This window comes from Hibiscus syriacus, unplaced genomic scaffold (genome assembly GCF_006381635.1).
Source record: "Hibiscus syriacus cultivar Baekdansim isolate YM2019G1 unplaced genomic scaffold, ASM638163v2 tig00110123_pilon, whole genome shotgun sequence".
In the NCBI taxonomy this organism is placed as follows: Eukaryota; Viridiplantae; Streptophyta; class Magnoliopsida; order Malvales; family Malvaceae; genus Hibiscus; species Hibiscus syriacus.
The window spans coordinates 1735004-1759002 of NW_024062599.1; the positions used below are offsets into that span (position 1 = coordinate 1735004).

At 34.6% G+C, this 23999-nt stretch overlaps 1 protein-coding gene and 1 pseudogene across 2 annotated transcripts; one reads left to right on the plus strand and one right to left on the minus strand.

Annotated features, from left to right (window-relative positions):
- Positions 1-3988: 3988 nt before the first annotated feature.
- Positions 3989-8679, plus strand: LOC120215588 (serine hydroxymethyltransferase 7-like). Of its 2 annotated transcripts, none has more exons than XM_039213231.1 (4): positions 3989-5174; positions 6360-6789; positions 7641-7742; positions 8303-8679. In XM_039213231.1, exons 1-4 carry the CDS (start codon positions 4188-4190, stop codon positions 8524-8526), a joined length of 1743 nt encoding a protein of 580 aa, XP_039069162.1. In that variant the 5' UTR covers positions 3989-4187; the 3' UTR covers positions 8527-8679. The 2 variants fall into 2 exon arrangements, with proteins under 2 accessions (XP_039069162.1, XP_039069164.1); XM_039213233.1 differs by having other exon boundaries at positions 6384-6789.
- Positions 8680-10709: 2030 nt separating this feature from the next.
- Positions 10710-11697, minus strand: LOC120215554 (annotated as a pseudogene).
- Between the last annotated feature and the right edge of the window lie 12302 nt (positions 11698-23999).

A 23999-nucleotide genomic window follows, 5' to 3' on the forward strand; every position in this document is an offset into this window, starting at 1 on the left:
CTTCAAATATCAAAACACTTTTTTGAAAAAACGCCTCAAGGAGAGTAGATCTAGGCTAGAAATTTTGAAACCTTCTCCCTTTGGTCATCGACGTTCGGGTTTTTTTTATTAAAAAAAACGAAGGCAACAACGAAACATGCAAGCCAAAAATTTAAAAAGGTATGAACCTTACCTTTATTTCACTTCGAGAAAATATTGCAAAATATGCTTCGAAAACTTTGTGTTTGCTTCGGAATCTTTGTGCGTATTTTCGTATGAAAATTTTCCATTCCAAATGTTGAGAATTACATCATTTTATAACCTTAGATTCGCTATTTTTAGAGTCCGATTTGGACTCAACTACTCTTATTTTTAGCGTTTTATTCCTATTAAAACACTGCTTGCTAATGGGTTTGTTGTTCGTGGTCGAGAATCTCGGTTGTTGGAGGCGAGACGTGCGGCGTTGGGAATTGCTTGGCGCTGGATGAGATGGGGCGTGCAAGAGAAGCGACACACTAGGGTTTTCTAGAAACCCTGATTTTGGAACGGGTCTTGGGTCATCACTGTTTGGGTTTTGATTGTTGGGCCTTGTCCCATCTGCTGGGCCACTTGTAATATTTGTATATGGGCCTGTAAAGAGAAGAGAAAGAAGGATGTGTAAATGTCATATACAATATATATATAAGTAACTTATAAATTATATATAACATATATATATAGTTATTTATGATGGGATGAAATATAGTGTCTACAGTTCCAATGGACCTCTTTGATAGTAGACTCGGAATTCGTGCATTCGTATAATGTTCATGTACTTTTTCGTATCATAATCTCGTTAAAGGTGTCTTATATACTAGCATTATTTAACATGATCTTGTTAAGATTAGGTTTTTCTGGGTTCATCTACCCCTATATCAAATGTCAAACGCTTAGCAGTGTTCCAATGGACCTCTTTGATAGTGACTCGGAATTCGTGCATTCGTATAATGTTCATGTACTTTTTCGTATCATAATCTCGTTAAAGGTGTCTTATATACTAGCATTATTTAACATGATCTTGTTAAGATTAGGTTTTCTGGGTTCATCTACCCCTATACTCAAATGTCAAATGCTTAGCAGTGTTCCAATGGACCTCTTAGATAGTAGACTTGGGAATTCGTGCATTCGTATTGTGGTCATGTATTTTTTCATATCATAATCTTGTTAAAAGTGTCTTATAAGTGTGTGTTGGTATAACTTTGACATGTTCATGTATTTGTGCCTTGTCCGCTATTACCGATTCTATTAGATATGTTCATGCTCTGGTTCATATATTTGGCACAAACGTAATATATATTCACAATATTCCATGCTTAAAAGATGCAATAGGAATACTATATTGCATCATATGCATGCATGTTAATGTAGGTTGTCATTTCTGTGAATTCTTTTTATTTGAGTGTGTCATTTCATGAAATGGTTTGCTTACAATGTAACTTTACAAATCATTTTCTTTTGTTAATTATGAAATATATTGTACTGAAATAGAAGTGATAATTGGGCATTTTATTAGACATGTCTATTTTTTTATAATGGTAATTAGTGATAATTGGACTGCAAAAAAGTAATAAAACCAACCTTAATTTATTTTTATACTTGATATTTAATTATAATGGTAATTAATAAATAATAATAATGATAATGAAAAAAAATTGGTATTATTACGGTTGAATATTATTGTTGTTTTAATGTGATAAACCCTTTAATTATATATTTTGACACTATTATTATTATTATTATTATTACAATGTTATGTAATATTATTGTTTTAATGTGGTGTACTACTAATTAAACCTACATAATATTTATAAACTTTTATAATATATTTTTAATCAATAATTAATATTATATCAAATAAACCTACATAATATTAATTATACGTTGAAATTCATTTCTAAAAATACGAATGAATAAACATCATGAAGATTTTAAACCTAAAATATTGTATTTATAACACAATCAACATAAATTATTAATATTATCTAAAAATTTAGTTTGATGTACTAATAAAAATACAGATTTTTATAAAATATAATTATATAAAAAATAAAATGAACCTTTAAAACTAAGGTAAAGAATAAAAACATATTGAATATGTATGTTTCTTTATTAAAAATAGATTCTGAAAACTGTTTTCAGAAAAATTAATCAAACAGTGTAAAACATTTTACAATGTACCATCCAAACACTGTAAAATGTTTTCTAAAAATGTAATTCATTTTCCGAAACAGTTTTCCATGAAACAAACGGACCCTTATTTTAATTTCAGTAAGTGTTATATAAGTTATTGTGTAATCCGCGTCACAACTGAACGATTTGGCTTAGTGGCATTGATGTTTTAAAGCCTCCCCCCAGCCCTTTGGATTATGGTTCGATTCCCTCCGTTACCATTTCCTAGTAATGAATTTTTCTTTAACCCCACGTGTCACTCTCTTACATCTTTGCTTGGATGAACAATATTAAATGAGTAAATTAAAATTATGACCAATTTTATAAAATGTATAAAATTAGGGAATATATATGTAATTATATTATTTTAGTTAATTGTCACGTCAATATTAAAAATCAAATGTGTAATTATACTACTCTTATTAATTATCACGTCACCTCTTTCATTAAATAAAGATTGAAGATTAAATATGTAATTATACTATTTTAGTTAGTTGTTATGTCAATAGTAAGGACCAAATATATAATTACACTATTTTAATTAATTTTCACGTCATCTATTCCGTTAAATATTAACAGTTAGTTGTTTGATTAAATGTATTTAAATAGTTGGGTGATCTAATTGACAAAAATTCAAAAATAATTGTCAAAATGAAAATAGATAATAATTAGGTGGTCACTAGTATAGTTTACCCAAAAAATAATATATGATCACTTAATTAAGATGTGATTACCATGAGTTAACTGTCGTTAATATAAGACTTTGATATAATTACACATTTAATCTATATTCTTTCAATTTAGTTTTTATTTTATTTTAATTTGATATATTTATTTTTAACTAACCAAGAGGTTATCCTCTGTTTGAAAGAAAAATAGTAAAGTAAATTGGGGTTAAAGAGATTTGACGGTAGGTAGCTTGAAAACAAAATATGTAATCAACCATTGAGTCAAGATAAATACTTGATTTAAAATAGACAATATAATTTATATATTCAATATCTTAGTGCATAAATATTTAACTTAAATTCATAATATTTTATATATAATTTTTTGAAAAATGTTTTTATATTAACTCATTAAATATTTTTTTATTATTAACTTAATCTAAACTTTATGTAACATCGTATAATAAATTTTATGTATCATAGATCCGAACAAAAACAACCTTGAATGAACCTAGCCGTCATTCTTTCCTCAATAATTTAAGAAACCAATGTAACCATTCTGCATAAGGCACGTGGATCCCATTCTGTTATCCTACAATATTACAGGTACAACCCGTAGACCATACCTTCTATTCCCGGTCAACAAATCATCCCCTAATCACATTCTCATCTACCTTCATTCCTCCACGTCGTCTTCAACAAACACTCCCTACCGGTAAAACCCGCCATTTTTAAATTTTATGGAAAAAATAATTTTATTCCAAAATTTAGATTTCTTTTTCAATTTAATCTCTTAATTCTTTTAGTCCACATTAGTATACGTAACGTACTTGGCCACTTTTCTTTTTTAGTTTTTTCTATGATATACACTCTGATATTCATAAAATATCAAATTAATACATCATTAAAATGATAACAAAATTCAAATTCAGGCACCAATGTAGATCCAAAAAAGGGTAAGCACCAATTTGATAAATTTTATTAAATTTAGGGACTAAAACTCGGTTTATCCCTTTATATTTTAATTATCGCCCTCCTTACCTGTCCACGACATATTTCCATTTTCAAGCTTTAAAGCACTAAAATTTTAAAATATATATATACGTGTATGGGTTTGTGTGTGTGTGTATATATAGAGAGAGAGAAAGAGAGAGAGAGAGGGGGAGCAGGAGAGATATTCTATGGAAACTCTGTTTTTGCTTCCAAATCGAATCCGCCAAAGCTTCGTTATTTTCGATTTGATTGCTTTTGCGTATAGTTATTAGGGTTCTAAGCTCTTCGGGAAAAAGTTCCCCCAAACACTTCAAAAATTTCCCTTTTTTGGGATTCTCAATGGATTTGTTTCAAACTAAATCGGGTCTGTCTTCGGGTTTTACTAAATCCTCAGTTACGGACGACTCGATTCCGCTTCAAATGGAAGCCGGCTTTCGCTACTCTGTCTCCCCCGTTCCGTTACAGTTGATCGATGAAAAATTCGACGGTGTCCGTCGGTTAGATAACGGCAAACGCAAAAATCGGATCGAAGATGACGAAGAAATTAGGATTTGGGGGCGGTCCATGTGTGTGAAAAGACAAAGGGATCCTATACCTGGTCTAAGTCTTTGTAAACAGTTTGCCCCCGATCCCAGCCTGGACCAAAGACGAGCCGCGGTCAGGTCATGGGGGAATCAACGGTTAGAAGAGGCGGATCCTGAATTGAGTAAAATCATGGACAAGGAAAGACAAAGGCAATACTTAGGAATTGAACTTATTGCTTCAGAGAACTTTGTATGTCGATCTGTGATGGAAGCTTTGGGAAGCCATTTAACAAACAAGTACTCTGAAGGAATGCCTGGAGCGAGGTACTATACGGGCAATCATTATATTGATAAAATCGAAACCTTATGTCAAGAACGTGCATTAGCAGCTTTTGATCTTGATTCCGAGAAATGGGGAGTCAATGTGCAGCCTTATTCATGTACTTCGGCTAATTTTGCTGTTTATACTGGACTTTTATTGCCTGGTGATCGAATCATGGGATTGGATTCGGCATCTGGAGGGCATATGAGCCATGGATGTTATATGCCGAGTGGGAAGAAAGTATCTGCTGCTTCGATATTTTTTGAGAGTTTTCCTTACAAGGTGAATCCACAAACAGGGTTCATTGACTATAATAAGCTTGAAGAAAAGGCGCTTGATTTTCGGCCCAAGATTCTCATTTGTGGTGGCAGTTCGTATCCTAGGGAGTGGGATTATGCAAGGTTCAGGCAAATTGCTGATAGATGTGGAGCTGTGTTGATGTGTGATATGGCTCATATTAGTGGTCTAGTGGCAGCTAAGGTTTGAACATTGTCTTGTTTAAATTAGTTATTGGTTTGATGTTTTGATTCTAATATAAAGGTTTTCCCCTGAGGTGAGGTTTCTTGTTCCTATGGATAGTAATAGACTTGAGTTAATTGCTTCAATACTACATAGATTAACTTACAAGTAGCACTGCTGTTAGTAACTAATTACGTGATTAGTAGTGTTTCTATTTGGCTACCAAATATGCTAGCAATTAAACCACCACAACATTCAATCCTATGTGGCTTATCTCAACATAAACACACATGCTTGCATTTACATTTAATAAAGAATGGAAAGGGAAAAGGGGAGAAAGATTTACTTACCCTTTTGAGACCTAGCTTAAGCTTTTGACTTGGCAAGAACAAATCCTGTCAGCCTTTGAACTTGCCTGCCCAAATAACACTTGTAACTTAGTGAAGTTGATCCCAGGTTAAACCTACCTGAAAGGTTGTGTGAGATAAGACTGATTTATCATATATTATCATGAACTGTCTGACTAGAAGCCATAAATAATAGATCTTCTAATTTTTTTTCATATTTTACATTTCCTTTACAACTTTGAGTTTATTAGAATTGTTAATACGTCAAACACATATGCATTAAGTTTATATACATATAAATGTAGATTAAACTTTTCTTTTTTCATTTCTTCTTTTGGTTGGATGAGTCTAGTAATTTCTGAAAAAGAAGAGATTTTTGGGAGATTGATTGGTAGTGGTGGAATTAATATTTTGACTGTTATTTTAATGGTAAAGCATATGAATTTGATACTTAGTGTCCCTGCCATACTCTGAATACATTCAGGTGAGCACTGCTCATTTGAATACGTAGCTCTTGCTAGCTGATCCTTATACTTGTGAAATTCAAGTAATAGGCTGTTGATCTTCCACAAGGTGTATTTCCTTTTAAATTTTCTTAAATCTAGTTTGGCAGGATCATTTGTGTACAAAATAACAGGAAAAATTGTGTGAGTTTCATGCTTGAACTGCTTGAATTGTGTGCCAAGGTACTGGTTTAACTGTTCCTTCATACCCCAAAACAAAACTAAAATATATTCCATATGCCTTGATCCTTGAAATAATCTAATGGCTTTGACATATAATGGCTCCTCATGTTGATGAATCTTTCAGCATTTGCTTTTTCATGCAAGGCAATTTTGTGTTTTGCTTTCCTTACCAGCATGTTCACCCCTGTCCATTACAGGAATGTGCCAGTCCATTTGACTTCTGTGATATTGTTACTTCAACAACTCACAAAAGTCTAAGAGGCCCAAGGGGAGGTATAATCTTTTATAGGAAGGTTTCAAAATCAATAAAACAAGGCATGTGTCTCAGTAATGGTTATTCTGCTGACCCACTTGATTTTGAGGAAAAGATAAATTTTGCTGTTTATGCATCATTACAAGGGGGCCCTCATAATAATCACATTGCTGGTCTTGCCATAGCATTGAAGCAAGTGGCTACACCAGAGTTCAAAGCGTATATGCAACAAGTGAAGAAAAATGCTCAGGCTTTGGCATCTGCTCTGCTGAGGAAAAAATGCAAGTTGGTTACGGGGGGCACTGACAACCACTTGTTGTTGTGGGATCTCACTACACTGGGTTTAACAGGTTCTCCTATCTTGCCTGCTCGATATCACAAACATGCAGAGAAAACATATGCTAACATATTAAATTTTCTTTTTGCTGGAATTAAGTTATTCCTTCATGTAATATCATTTGATTATATTAAAATTGCATATTTTCACTTTGAGACTAAATTGTGATCCAAGTCTTCTTAACGGCTTTCTTATTTCCATTTTCACTGGGCTGGCTCCTTCCCTTGATGCAAAATATGACATCGATTCTGAAATTTATCAAAAACCCCTTGTAAAGACAAAACTGTAGTTCATTACCATTCTTATTCTAGGCTTCTTTTTTTCCATTTTTCATGGCTATATTTTAGAAGGGGAAAGCATATAACAAAATGTGTCTGTGTTCTCCATTTAAAGAGTGCAGTAAGTTAATTCTTCTGGAGAAAAAATCTAGAAAGCCAATAATTAACTATTATTAAAGAATCTGAGTAGTGAAAATAGAAGGCGACATTTCAGTTTACAGACTGTCGGTTTTCATGACAATTGCAAGAGAAATAGAAAAAAAAAGCCAATTGCTTGTTGTTGACCATATTTGCTAGAAATTCTTTTGTCTACGTCTCACCAGCCCACTTGACTAGATACGACTATTGTTTCATATCTGTTCCATACATTTCCTTAGGAAAATGAAGTTTTAACCTATTTGATTAATTTGTATGATTTATAATAATAATAATAATAATAATAATAATAATAATAATAATAATAATAATAATAATAAACCTATATGTTCAATTTTCACGGGGCATAATGCATTCCCAGACATTAACACATGCATGCTTAGTTGCTTACACTTTCTAAAAATAACAACTTATGTATTCTGTTTCCCAGGCAAATGCTATGAGAAAGTTTGTGAGATGTGCCACATCACTTTGAATAAAACTGCTATATTTGGTGACAATGGTGCTATTTCTCCTGGAGGAGTGAGAATTGGTAAGAAGTATTCTTGTATTTTGTGTTGAAGAATTTTTTTTCTTTCTTTTTGACAGCTTCATAGGTCGCAATACATTCTGCCTTATTTCCTGTTAGGTAATGCACATTTTTGTGGTCTGACATCATTTTCTTTTACATGATATCAGTGAAATGAACCAATTGGTAACAAATGTGCTGGACTTTCATTAACGAGTTTTTTTTAAATGCACTAACATGTTCTATATACTGTGATAACATATTTAGAATTGAGTAATTCATGAAGTTAGAGTGGTATCATAACTACTAAGGTGGTTTGAATATTCATAGGTGTTAAAACTTAAAAGAACACACATTGTGCTTATGTCTCTTGCTTCTTGTCTGCAAACTAAAATGGTTTTATTGGGGATTGACATTTTTTTGGACTCATATGATCATGAATTCGTGTTGATGCCTATGTATTAGATATAGACGTTTTATACTTTTATTTAGCCCCATGAATTTAGTTCATTTACAGTGGTCCACTGACTAGATTCTTTTATTTTATTGTCACCAAAACCCTTAATTTCCTAATTTTCTCTCAGGTACACCTGCTATGACATCAAGAGGTTGTTTAGAGTCTGATTTTGAGACAATTGCCGACTTCCTCTACACAGCAGCTGAGATCACTAGTTCAGTGCAGAGGGATCATGGAAAATCGCAGAAAGAGTTTCTTAAGGGCCTTCACAATAATAAAGATGTTTTCGATCTCCGTATTCGTGTTGAGACATTTGCCGCCCAGTTTGCAATGCCTGGATATGATTCTTGAAGATTTATAAGATGGCATTTCCTCACCTTTTATGGTAATCAAAATTTATTTTTACACATCCATGTGTCCCCCCATTGAACTTGTGTGTAAAATAAATAAACCAGGTCAAACAGTTCTGCATATGCTTACAAAAAAAAAAACATTCTGTAAAAAGTTATAAAAGAGTCTTCTCCTTTAAAAGGTTGTAATAATATTCATATGCAACAGAAGTTCAGTCAGACTTGTTTCCATATTTGGCATTTTTACTGTTTAGAAAAGTATTAAACAGTTGTTGAGTGACAAATGTATTATTTAAAATACCAAGTTTGTGTGTTGCTGCTGTTGGAAGAAGAATCATGTCTTTTTTAATTATTTTTGTTAATGTCTAATTATAGTGAAGAGGAAACAAAAGCTGAAAAGCTTTAGTTTTAAAGGGAAAGTAGAAATAAAGTTAAATGAAGAAGACATGATTTGGGTGGCTGGCTCGGCGTGATGTTGAACTCAGTTTAACAAAAGATAAGAATGATTTTGGTTTGTTTTTCATTTGAATCAGTCACTGCTTTGATTTTATGTCTGCCATGTATTGATTTGTAGGTTCCGTTATTATTTCATGCCTTGAATCTTGGTGTGTGTGAGCAGTTTTTATTCAGGGAAACACCCTTGGAAGGGACGAAAAGCACGAGACAGTTGAACATGTGTGTTGAGAAAGTATCCCATTTTTTAGTTTTAAAATTCCCCCATAAACAAACAAATTGACAACAGAACAAAAACTAAAACAAAAAAGCAAGAGGATTGAGAAGGGGACAATCAGCAGCTTTTTAATGATGAAAAGTGGATTGCTTTCAAATGTTTATTTGAAACTACCAGACATCATAGCAGTTCCAGATATGGGGGACTATCATAGCCTAAACCGACACAACTGTCCTTTTTACCTCTACAATATTTCATTTTCTCATTTACTTCAACACCTACTCCAGCCGTTCTCTTACATTCCTTTTCCTAATATAAAATACATAAAGAATATGTTATCTTATAATTCAGTAACCAAATATATTTACTCTTAATCCAATTCAACCATGCCAACTAGGTCAATTCGTCAGGGATTCATATATATTAAGTCAAATCTTAAATTTGAATTTTATTAATTAGAAACATTATTAAATTGTAACTATCATAAACTACGAAAAAAAGGTAAAAAAACCCTAACGTTTTTTTCTCTTGTAGAATGTAGGGTACACAAAAACATAATAGGAGGTTTTGCATGAAAAATTACTTAGGTAAATAACACAAATGGCCCCCCAATTATAGGGGATGCTTTGTTGAGTTTCCAAACTATTAAAAGTTATAAAATTGTCCCTCAATCAGAGAGAGATGCTTTGTTGAGTCTTCATACTATTAAAAATTATAAAATGATCTATCGACTCTAAGATGTTGCTTTGTTGAGTCTCTTGACCATTAAAAGTTACAAAATGGTCATTCAACTATTCATATGTTCTAAACTTGTCCTTTCTGATTAAAAAAACTGATAATTGTTTGAGCTGGATGTTAACCTGCTGACTGAGATGTGATAAAATCATTATTTTAATGGTGTCTACTGGCATCGTAGTTGCTTTCAAGCACTAGCTTGACGGTATAATGTTTCAAGCACTAGCTCATTGACATAATGTAAACAGAGATTAGATCTATAAAATACAACTCAAACAATTCTGAGCTCAATTTTTAAATATCCCCGATGAATAGGTTAACATCCAATTCAGATGGTTGCCGATTTTTTTTAATGAAAAAGTACGAGTTTGGAATATATGAATAATCATGTGACTAATTTATAACTTTTAATAATTGAAAGACTCAACAAAACAATGCCTTATAATTGAGAGATCATTTTATAACTTTAAATAGCTGAGAGACTCGATAAAACAAAGCTCTTGGGGGAACATTTGTGTACTTTACCCAAATTACTCCTATAGTTCATTTTGGTCTTAAACTGATTTTTGAAGGCCAAAGTACTCTGTTTTGCTCCTATCTATGTTATATGAATGAAGAGAGAAAAAAAACTACAACCTCCATGGTAGAAACAATCAATGCATGCCAATAAAATAAAAAAATGTATATATTAGAAGAAGGTAGAGGAAGGGTTAAAAGATACAACCCTTCAACAATTCCCTCTACAAAGGAATTTTAATTTTAATATATTATTCTCTCGTCTATGTGTTATTACAAAAGTCCAAAAGCATCTTCCTCCCTTGAACAATTTCATCAAAGAAATCATCAAGTTGGGCTTCAATATTATCAACCCCAAATCTCAATACACCAAAACACCTTTTCAAGTTCTCCATTTTATCCCTCAATGTTTCCCACTCCACTCGTCACCACCACCACCACCACCACTAATTTTCCTCTCCAGCTCCCCTCTGACCTCCTCTATTGCCATCTTTGATCTTCTAAACTCATACATCAATATCCCACCACCACCACCTTTCCTCTTCATCTCCTCCGCCACCCTCTATTGCAACCTCACCATCGATAAAAAGCTCGACTCTTGGCAACAATGGACTGCCCTGTAGAGCAACATCATCAAAAACAATGAGCTCACATTCCTTATTGAGTATAGAATTCCTCTAAACCCTTGAACCCATCTTGCTTCGATTTCATCGAAACTTTCTCCTTCAACTTTAACCAAAGTGGTTGGATTCTCATTTCCATGAACGCCATTTTTTTTCCTCCAATCCCATAGCTTCTCTCCGGTACCTTGAAATTGCCTTGATCACATGTTGCCACACCATGAACTTCAATGAAATTATAAACAAAAAAGGAAAAAGCTTTAAAAATTTCAAGTAGTTAACCTGTCTGGAAAGTTGGGGATTATATCTTTGATCAAGAGAAGAAATTATGTTGAAACTAGAAGAGTAATAAGTTTCCATCCCGAAAATCCCTGAGTTAAGAACATGACAAGCTTCCCAAAGCTTTGAACTTTCATCCATGTATTCATCAAACCACTTATCGCCAACGGGGAGATGAAGTTTTTGAACAAGTAGCTGAAAATGGAAAGATCTGAGAAGGGAAAGGGACCCTTTGAAGGAATTGGATTGACATGAAGTTATTAGAGAGATAAACTCGTTAAAGATCTTCTAAGCCACAAGTGAGGAAAGTGTAGAATCCATTAACGGAGCTTGTTGAAGATGGATCATCCATTGGGGGGGAAATGAGGTTTGTAGAGAAGAAAATGAGGTTTATAACTGGAGATGATGAATTCATGACGACGATGAAGAAGAAATTGAAAGCAAAAGAAAAATGGAAGAGAGGGAATATCTTAGAAGCTCAGATTTCTAAGGTTGAAAAGAATTGTTGGGAGCAATGATGATATTTCCTATACATGGGAAAGGATTGATGGTAATGTGCCATTTTCATTGTTTTATTAAATTAATTAATTAACAATAATTAACTAATTATTTAGCTCTTCAACACTTCCTCTCAAGATAGTAGTTAAAATATGTTTTTAACTCATAACTTGAAGAGCACATTTGTAGCACCCAATTATCGTATATGTTTCCGTACACGAGTCACATATGTCACATAACTTTTAAAACTTTCTTCTTTTGAAAAACCAGTAAAATTTTGTTTCTAATCATAAAACATTTTATTTTAATAATAATAAAATGTTCATTAACTTATAGCATGTAAACAAATCTTAAAGTTCGAACATACTAAATTTTACATCATCATAAGTCAAATATTTTTTAGAGCATTTTCATAAGACTATACATGCCAGCGAACAACATCAAAAGTAGACATAGTGTTCGTACAGTTATTGATAAGGCGACCCTTGATTTGTGATGTCAGATGCAATCCTTACTCTGCTCGTACTAATACCTACGCATGAAATCAACACACGCTAAATAATCACTTAGTGAGACATAATAACAATGAGGTGAATTTTTAAAACATTAGTATATCATAACTATCAAACTATGAATTGGATATTATAACTCATTATAAATTCCATGGTTTTGCACACATAGTGTCGATACGGTAATTCACAAATTTATTATGAATTACATTGGGTTGCACACATAGTGCAAATACGGAAATTCATAAACTCATTATGAATTTCGTGGGATTGCACACACAGTGCCAATACGGAAATTCATAAACTCATTATGAATTTCGTGAGGTTGCACACATAGTGCCAATACGGAAATTCATAAACTCATTATGAATTTTGTGAGGTTGCACACATAATGCCAATACGAAAATTCATAAACTCATTATGAATTTCGTGAGGTTGTACACCTAGTGCCAATACGAAAATTCATAAACTCATTATGAATTTCGTGAAGTTGCACACATAGTGCCAATACGAAAATTCATAAACTTATTATGAATTTCGTGAGGTTGCACAAATAGTGTCAACACGAAAATTCATAAACTTATTATGAATATCGTGAGGTTACAAACATAGTGCCAATACGGAAATTGCAACATATACATTACATAACATGCATCTATGACTATCACAACATATAAGTACATAAAAATGCACTCACCTGGTAAGCCTCACTATTATGACTTATTGATGTCTGATTATTCGAAAACTTTATCCTTACCCTTTTCTTGCTTGATTCAGGAGCTTGATTACGATCTTGGCTATGAGGGGCACGAGACGATGGGAGGAAGATGAAGAGTAGAGAACTATACCCAGACTTATAATCTTTTTCTTTATTTAACCATTAATAAAATGAATAATAAATTCATTTTCCTTTAAAGAACCATAATACCCCTCCATTCTTTCATACTTTCTAATAAGTCTCAAACACAATTTCCTAAATTATTTCCCTAAACTTTTCAATTTATTCAAATTAACCCACCATAATTTTTAATCCTTTCACTATGGTCACCGACCTTATATTTGGGGTATTACACTTTTCGCCAAGAAGGAGTGCACGAGGATGTGCTAAAATTAAAGTTGTTTCCATATTTTTTGCGTGATTGAGCAAGGGCTTGGTTGAGTGGTGTTCCATCCGGTTCGATGGAGTCATGGGCCGATCTTTGCAAGAGCTTCTTATTGAGATATAACCCACAGAACATGAACACTCAGCTAAGGTGTTGGGACGAATCTAGTATGAGTGTTGGGATCGTTACAAGAGTTTGCTTCAAAAGTGTTCAAATCATGGTTTTCACGATTGGACCAAGTAGTTATGTTTTATAATGGAGTCAATGCACCCACGAGGATGGTGCTTGATGCCTCAGCAAATGAAACATTGCTGGATAAATCATCTACTGAGGCGTTTGCTATTTTGGATAGGATTGCCAATAATGATTATCAATTTTCTTCCTCAAGGCTTGGTAGTGGGAGGACAACACCTGGAACATTCGAGTTAGAAACCAACGACTCGGTGTCAGCTCAACTCTCAACTATTACTAATATGATGAAAAATTTATAATGCTCAACTGAGGTAAAGGAAGTGAAGCAGCTAGCTCGCCATGTCTGTTATGCCAAGGCAATAACCACAAGAGAGAATGTCCAACCAACCATGAGTCTATCAACTTTGTAGGTAATTTCAATCGAGGTAATAATAATCCCTATTCTAACACTTATAATGCATGATGTCGTCAGATCCCAATTTCTCATGGGGAAATCAAGGAGCCCACAATGCTAGTCAATCCACTTGGCAACAAATCACAATGAATCTCAAGGCTACCAAAATGCTATGCCATGGAATAATACCAACAAATGAGCTTCATCTTCAATGAGCATTATTTCATTGAAAGCTACAATTCAAGATTTTATATCTACCACGAAGACAATGTTGTAAGACCATTCTACTTTAATTAATAATCAAGGAGCTTTACTTCATAGCCAAGGCGCCTTACTTCAAAGACATAGTTCGTCTTTGAGAGCTTTGAAAGCTCAAGTTGGTCACTTTTCTGTGGCATTGCAAGAACGTCAGCAAGGACATTTTCCAAGTGACATTGAAGTCACTAAAATGCATGAAAAAGAGTATTATAACGTGTTAACTCTTAGGAGTGGAATATAAATTAACCAAAAAGTCAAGGTTGGTGGGAAACAACATGATGATTCTACCCCCACTACTGAAGAGGTTGAAGCTGAATTACATAATGATATCATTTTCGAGAAGGAAAAGGAGGACGATTCTACTAGTGAGTCTGCTGAGGAACAAAATTCTGATGCCAAGGTAAAAGCAATTCCTACTCATGTAGTTAAGAAAGCTAGACCCCCACCACCCTTTCCGCAAAGAATGAAAAAACATAATGATGAGGTTTAGTTTAAGAAGTTTGCGGACATTCTTGATCAGCTCTATATTAACATACCTCCCTTGGAAGCTATCAAACAGATGCCGACATATTCCAAATTTCTTAAGTAAATTTGCACCAAGAAGAGGAAAGTAGAGAAGTATGAGACAGTTGCCACAGCAAGAATTTTGTTCTTCATTGAGTAAGTTGCCACCAAAGCAAAATGATCCGGCCAACTTCATTATTCCCTGTTCTATAGGAGCTAATTTCGTTGGAAAGGCACTATGTGATCTCAGTTCAAGTGTAAACTTAATGCCAAAATCTATATTCTTGAAGCTTGGCATAGGAGATACGAGACCCACCTCGGTTATTTTACAACTTGCTGACTGATCCCATGTTAAACCTGAAAGGAGAGTCGAGGATGACATAGTAAGGGTGGATAAATTTGTGTTTCCAGTCGACTTCCTTATTCTTGATTGTGAAGTTGATACCAAGGCACCTATCATTCTAGGTAGACCTTTCTTAGCCACTAGTTGTATTTTGATAGATTGTGAAAAAGCTGAACTCACCATGAGAGTGGTTGATCAGTGTGTGAATGTTAATGTGTTTCGTACTTCAAGTATGTTGATGACACTGAATAATGCCAAGGCATTTATGAACTGAGCTCATTGATTGAAGAAGAAACTGAATAATTTTTCAGAACAATTTTATTCAGCTAGCATACAAGGAATATTTGATGGATGATGAAAGCTTATAGGAGCATGAAAACTTCCTAATTTTGGAGGAGCAATCTAGCTTACTAATAGCTAGATCAGGTATGAATTTTGAACCTTTGAATTTTGATGAATTTATTACTCCTAAACCATCATTATTGCATGCACCTACCCTAGAGCTTAAACCCTTGTCAGGGCATCTTAAATATGTTTACTTAGGTATCGAAAATACTTTACTAGTGATTATTTACTCTAACCTTACCACTAACCAAGAGTAAAGTTTGTTAAGTGTTTTGATGCAACATAAGAAAACACTTGGTTGGACCATGGCTGATTTGAAAGGAATTAATCCCACAATTTGCATGCATAAGATTATGCTAGAGGAATGCCACGACAACTCGATAGAACCACAAAGAAGTCTCAACCCTATTATTAAGAAAGTGATAATGAAAGAAATTCTGAAATGGCTTGATGCTAGAGTGATTTACCCTATATCGAATAACTCATGGGTGAGTCCTGTCCAATGTGTGCCGAAGAAAGGAGGCACGACTGTGGTTACAAATGAGGATAATGAGATATTACCCACTCGCACTGTTACTAGATGGATGATATGTATGGATTACCGTAAGCTCAACAAAGCTATAAAGAAGAACCATTTTCCTCTACCTTTCATCGACCAAATGTTGGATCGATTGGCAGACAAAGCATTCTATTGCTTTTTATATGGGTACTCAAGGTACAATCAAATTTCCATCACACCAGAGGACCAGAAGAAGACTACATTTACTTTTCCCTATGGCACTTTTCTTGAGATATTCATGCAAACTATATTTTAGGACATGGTTGAGGATTTCCTTGAGATATTCATGGATGACTTCTCTGTTTCTAGAGATAACTTCGAGCGATGCCTCGACAATTTGGTAAAAGTTCTCAAAAGATGTGAGGAAGATGATTTAGTTTTAAATTGGGAGAAATGTTACTTCGTGGTGACTGAAGGCATTGTGTTAGGCCACAAAATATCTCACAAGGGCATTGAGGTAGAAAAAACGAAAATTGAAGTAACTGAAAAATTGCCACCACCAACTTCGGTCAAGGGTATAAGGAGTTTCATTGGACACGCTGGATTTTATAGAAGATTTATCAAGGACTTCTCCAAGATTTCTAATCCCTTGTGCACATTGCTTTAACAAAACCAACCCTTTATGTTTGATGAGTTATGCCATGACATAATTCACTGAGTTGAAACAACGATTGATCTCAGCACATATTGTACTCCCTATCGATTGGACATCACCATTTGAGTTGATGTGTGCTGCAAGCGATTATGCTGTAGGAGCTGTTTTAGGGTAACGCCGAGGTAAACTTTTTCATGTTATATATTATTCTAGCCGTACCTTGAATAAAGCACAATTGAACTACACCACCACTGAGAAAGAATTACTTGTTGTGGTATTTTATTTTAATAAATTTAGACCATACCTAATATGCACTAAAGTTATTGTTCACACTGATTACTCGGCTATAAAATACTTAGTGAACAAAATGGATGCAAAGCCTAGACTTATTAAGTGGATTTTACTTTTCCAATAATTCGACTTAGAGGTGTAGATAGAAAATGTACTGAGAACCAAGTTGTTGATCATTTATCTAGGCTAGAAAACAATTTTGAATGCCATGACACTGTAAACATTCAAGAGGAATTTCCTGATGAGAATATTTTATATGCCACAACAATCCCGTGGTGCACTGACCTTGTTAATTTTCTTGTTAGTGGAATACTTTCTTTTGATTTGAACAGCCAGAGAAAAACGAAATTCAAGCACAATGCAAGGTATTATTTTTGGGACGAGCCATATTTGTTCAAGTGTTGTGCTGATAAGCTCATTAGACGATGTGTACCTGAAGAGGAGCAAAGTGACATTTTATATCATTGTCATACGGCCCCAAGTGGAGGCCATTTTGAAGGAGCAAGGACTGCTTCCAAGGTCCCGCAATCAAGCTTTTATTGGCCAACTCTGTTCATAGATGCTCATACATTTTACGAATCTTATGATCGATGCCAACGCACTGGAAACATATCTAGACGACGTGAAATGCCAGTGCAAGGTATTTTGGAAATAGAGATGTTTGATGTTTAGGGCATCGATTTCATGGGACCATTCCCATATTATGGAGGTGATCTATACATCTTGCTTGCTATGGATTATGTATCCAAGTGAGTATAAGTAATAGCGACATCAAAGAATGACTCTAAAACCGTAATCAAGTTTTTACACAAGAATATTTTCTCTCAGTTTGAAGTACCTCGAGCCATCATTAGTGTTGAGGGAACTCACTTTGATAACAAGTTGATTGCCAAGACACTAAGGAGATATGGAGTTCATCATAAGATTGCCACAGAATATCATCCACTGACAAATGGTCAAGCTGAGATATATAATCGCGAGATCAAGCATATTTTAGAAAAAGTGATGAACCCAAGGGAAGGATTGGTCACCAAAGTTAAATGAAGCACTCTGGGCATATAGAACAGCGTTCAAAACTTCTATGGGCATGTCACTATTAAAGTTAGTGTATGGGAAGGCATGTTATCTCTCGATCGCGCTCAAACATAAGGCGTATTGGGCCATTAAACAATTGAATTTTGATTCCCAGTTAGCTGGGGAGCAGATATTACTGGAACTTAATGAAATGTAAGAGTTTAGAACACAAGCATATGAAAATACGCGTATATACAAGGAAAAACCAAGAAGTGGCACGACAAAAAACTGATGCCACGACATTTTCATATTGACCAACAAGTATTGCTTTACAATTCTAGACTTAACTTTTTCCTGGGAAGCTTAAATCTTGATGGTCAGGACCATTTGAGGTGGATTATGTTTATCCCCATAGAGCTGTTGACATCAAGAACATATATGATCTTCAAAGTTAATGACTAGCGTCTGAAAGGTTACAATGGAGTTCCACCTCTGCGCGACAAGGCAGTGTTGTACATGCACGATGCTGGAGTGTGCCCAACTGAAAACCAAAGTTCAATGTCATGGCATTGAATTTGTTTGACTATGCATAAATAATAAATTTATTCTTTCCTTTATTTTTATTTTTATTCTTATTTTATTTTATGCATAATTTTGTTTTATAGGGGACCCACAATATTGAAGCCGTATATGGAGCGGTTATCAAGGGAGGAAAAGACAAAGCAATTAAAAATCAAAAATATTCTTTTTGATTTATTTCTTTATTTTATTTTATTTCCTTATTTTTACTTTTCTCACTCCATTGTCTTTTCACATCACATTTAATTTTACATTTTACATTTTCTTTTTCCCACCTACCCATTTACCCCATCCACTCATTCTTTTCAACCGTCCACTCACTCAATCTTTCTCATTATTTCCTTTAATTTTTACTTACATCTTCTTCTTCCCGTATTTTCCTCCATAGCCGAAACTCTTCAAGCTTTCCAAGCACATAAAGCTCACTTTTTTTTTTTAATTTTTATTTCTTCAAAACGTTACAAAAAATTATGCGTATGGATTTTCTTTGAGTTAGGGTTTATTTTTATAAATGAAGAGGATGGTGGTTTCAGACTAGACGTAATGGATATAGTCACTCCATACTAGTGGCACAAGTTTGCAAGACACTCCGGTTCGGTGAATGCATCGTTAGTGAAAGAGTTTTATGCTAATATTTCCAAACTGAACCAACATGTTATTTTCATGCGAGGTAAGTACATTCGATTTACACCAACGCCCATTAATCGTTACTTTCATTTGCAGGGTATTGAAGACGAACATGAAAAGTTTGAGAAAGAAGTCGACAGTGTAACTTACGACAGAGTTTTGGAGGATTTGTGCTTTTCGAATACCTCTTGTAATGGCCGCCAAACCAGTTGTTACTCGGTTAACCGTGAACACCTCCAACCTCATGCCAAGAAGTGGAACCATTTTATGAAGAACACGTTAATGCAAACATCCCACAATACGACGGTATCTCTCGCATGATTAATGCTTTTACATTCTATTATGGTAACCCATTCTATTGATGTGGGTTGAATTATTGTTCAGCAAGTGCATGAATGCTTGGGTAAAAAGGCTAGTGCTTTAGTTTTTCCAAATCTGATTACTGCTTTGTGTTGCAAGAAAAATGTATATGAGAATTCTTTTGATGAAATTTTATCTGGTGTTTCGGGTATTACAAGGGCCCGATTACCATTACTGTTGGGTTTTGAAAACAAAAAATATAAGGCCCCTATTAATGAAATGTCTGCAGATAATGTACCATCTAATGCCGAGGCAAGACTGCTTACCCTCGAAGAAGCTATCATGCAAACCCATACTCAGTTACATGCTTTGCACGGTGACATTAGAAACTTCTTTGGTTATGTGAAACGCAAAGATGTTGTGGTGGAAACTATGTTTCAGGAAATACTTCCCCACGTGCAATAGAATTTACCAGGTTTTCCATATGAAATTCTATAGGCATTCAATGTTGAGTCATCTACAGAACCTGATGAAGCTGATCCCCCTGTTGATGAACTGATTCCAGACCTTCCCCAATCCCCGACTCCGGACTCACCTGTGGTTCCAGCTGACAGAACCCCCAGTTCTATTCTTGCACTTGAACCTTCTCCTGCTCGATGCAACAACCGTCGTCAAAGACATCGGCTGGATGCATCAACATCTCTCATTACTATTCAACTTCTTCTGATTCCATCTCTGCACTATTTCGCAACGTACAAGACGAGGAGCTTCCAGTACCTCTGCTGCAACACCACCATCGAAAACATGAGGTACCTCCATTTGCATTCATTTTGCATTCCATTGCATGGCATGTAGTTTTATTTCTTAGTTAGTTCTCTTTAAGTATTAAGGATAATGTTTCCCTTAAGTTTGGGGGAGGTAGTGTTCTTTGTAGAACATATGCATGATAATATTAGTATAATGTTTTTCCATGGCATTAGTAATTATTAAGATAATAAAAAAAATGTTTTGGTGATACCTAATGATGATGAACTTTTAGGCTAGAAATTGAATGTAAATGATTGTTGGGAATGATAGAACTGACTCTACGGCTTGATGCTTTGTGAATTAGTCTTACATGATTTGTATGTTCTTTATACTTAGGAAATTTATAATTTTTTTATGAAGGAACTCTGGTTAGTCTTGGAATCAAAATTTGGTATTGTGCTTAAATGATAAATCAATGATAACTCCTTATATATGAGATTGTGAATAAATGCTTCGGTATAGCTATCGAGGGACACTCCTATTTGCTGTGGCATTGCCTGGAACTTTCTTGAATAAATGAAAGCTAAATGCATATGAGTGAATGAAAGTAGTCACATGATGACTCTACCTAACTAGCTTGGGGGTGGAAGGTATGCACTGGGAAAGAATCCCGTGACATGACACGTTGCTGAAGCAGATTGAAATGCCTTGGCATTTCTACCATAGAAAATGACAAAAAGATATTTTATAAAATGATAGCTGGTAAGGCACGTGTCTCATGGTTATAACCGTATGCTGGAAACAAATACCACCTGGGAGTATAAGACTCACACCCAAGGAGTGACTCTAGGGGTATAATGGGTAATTGGAGTGTTAAATCCCATTAATACCCTCGTATATTTTTTATTATTTAAGACACCTAATATGAGAGAGAAAATAAGGACACACTCAACATCTTCAGCTAGATTTTCTTCACCTTCTCCACTTTTTCCTTCCCTCCATTCTCTTAGTGGTGTTCTTCCATTAACGAGCTCCAAGGAGTGGCGAGCTAGGCGTCTGAGATGAGCTAGCAAGCTAAGTTGAGTCGTAGTGGTTGAAGAGAGCTCCAGCTGCGTGCGTCGAAGACTTCTTCTCTTTTTCCCTTTGCTATTATTTTTCATTTGATATTGGGTTGTTGGAATGAATTTTTTTCATGTTTTATTTCATGGATGATTCAAACCCCACCATGAACTAACCTTATTTGATGGGGTTGATTTTATGGATGTTTGATATTATTTTAATGGTATATTTAAATTTATATTTTGCATTTACTTGTTTTTCTTATGAATGCTTCTTATTCTAAGTTTGTAGGAGGCATAAGAATATCCATTACTTAGATGAAGGCTAGGTGTTTGAGAGAAACTTAGTCATTAATACTTGTAGTATTCGTGAGAAATACAAGTAAGATCCACATAAGCAATAGAGTGTAGTATTTTCTTAAGCTTAGAACCGACATAGTAGTACTATATCCTAATCCCTTAGTGCTTGAGAGAGACTAAGATATGATTTCAACAACTAAGAGGGGTAGTTTTTATCAATAGCATAGGCTGCCATAGTTGAGACTGAAAGGAGATACCGTGACATTCTATTATATTAGGTTCCTTTGACTAGAGATTACAGGAGCACTTTCAGCAAACTCTGCCGAGCAAGTGAAGCTTAGATAGATTAAATCTGCCGAGCAAGTGAGAGCGCAACATACCTTGATCCTTCATCATTGGTGGGAGATTTCGTTGAAAAATTGAAGAGACATGTTCTCCCAAATTTACCTTTTCGTGCCTCATTAATTTCCTCTTTGTAGTGAAAAGTTCTTTAAAAAATCGAGCATACCTTGGTACTTGTCGAATTACTTCAAGAATAGGTATGTTGACTTGAAATTTTTGGAACACCTCTAAGATCTCCTTCTCTTTAGCTCTTTTATCACGCTTCATCAATCTTGATGGGAAGGGTGGTGGCATGATTTCATGAGAAGAAAGAGAATGATGGGTGTTAGACGTACCTTGTATTTCTGAAGGTGGCGTGTTCTCTTGTTCTTTCTAATATGCAGCCTTTTCTGCTGGAACTTCTGGTGAGATAACTTTTCCACTTCAGAGTGTGATGGCACAAACATTCTTTCTCGAATTTAACTCCGTTTGAGAATGTAGCATAACTTGTGATTACAATTTTCCCATAGTTTCAGCTAGTCGGCTTACTTGGTTATCTAACTCTTGAAGATGTATTTTGGTTCGACTTTGGAATTTTTCCTGGGATGCAATGAACTTTTCTTGTGAAATTGCTAACTTTCCTATGAGTTCCTCCAATGATGGTCTTTGATTTGCCGAGTAGCTAAAGTTTGGGTGGTCTCTCCATCATGGATTATAAGTATTGTTGTATGGGTTGTATTGTCTTTGTGGAGGACCTGGAAAGTTCCCTACTGAATTGATTTATGCATTGCCTCCTTCTTGTATCAACGGGCAGCAATCCGTCGGATAGTCTAGCTTTGTGCATATCCCACATGCTCTTGTTGCTCTAGATTTTCGTGTAACAAGTGAATTAACTACTTCAGATAATTTAGCTAATTTATCTAACTTATTTTCAAGGGAAAATGTACTTATCTCGTGAACCCGTCGACTGGGTTCACCTGAAAACTATTGCGAGTTGGATGTCATGGTTGAAATCAATTCCCTTGCTGTTGTTGGGGTCTTGTTGACTAATGCTCCTCCACTGGTGGCATCCACTATTTTCATCTCCATTGGTAAAAGGCCTTCATAAAAGTATTGAAATAACATTTGCTCACTTAATCCGTGTTGCGGACAATGTGAGCAAAGGTTTTTAAATCGTTCCCAATAGTCATAAAGACTTTTTCAGTCTTTTGTTGAATGGAAAGAATGCTCTTTCGTAATTCACTTTCTTTTGCCGCTGGAAAGAACCTGTCAAGAAAAATTCGATTCATGTCAGCCCATGAATTAATTGAATTTGGAGGTAAATCAAATAACCAATCTTTAGCCAATTCGGCTAAAGAGAAAGGGAAATCTCTCAATTTAATTTGATCCTTAGTAACTCCCTGTGGTTTAATGCTAGTGCAAACCATGTTGAATTCTAACAAGTGTTTGTGCGGATCTTCAGTGAGAAAGCCATGGAAGGTGGGAAGAAGATGAATGAGTCCCGCCACTAGGAAAATTAATGCATAATGGCATTTGAGTGACAAGAGTTGTGGCTAGCTCTCGGATCGTTTGTTCTTCTTCTGTCATAGGAATGTTCTATGCGTCTGCTTTAGTCTTTGGATTTGGTTCTGCTTCTAAACTCTGCTCTTGTTCTTCTTATCTTTTTCTCTTTTCTCGAAGCGTTTGTGTGTGGATTCTTCGTGCTCGTGCTTCGATCTTCGGATCTAGATCTACTAATTCACATGGGTTTCTTTTGGTCATAAATCAAAAACTAGAAAAAAAAATCAGTACATGTCGTTGGTCCCCGACAACGGCGCCAATTTGATAACTGTCGTTTTGCTATCAAAATAATTTGGCTTCTTAAATAGAAAGGAAAAGGTAGTATAGGGAAGCAAGGTCGATCCACAGGGATTATTTTTTTTTGTGATTTAGTAAAACTCTTTGATTTAGAGGAGTATAAAATTCCAGATGAAGTTGAAAAGATATAATAAAATAAAATAAATAATTATAATTTAAAAAGAAAAATTAATAAAATAAATAATAATAAATAAAAAGGGAAAATAATAAAATAATAAATAATAGTAGTAAATATAAAAAAATGGGTTTTTTTAAAAGTT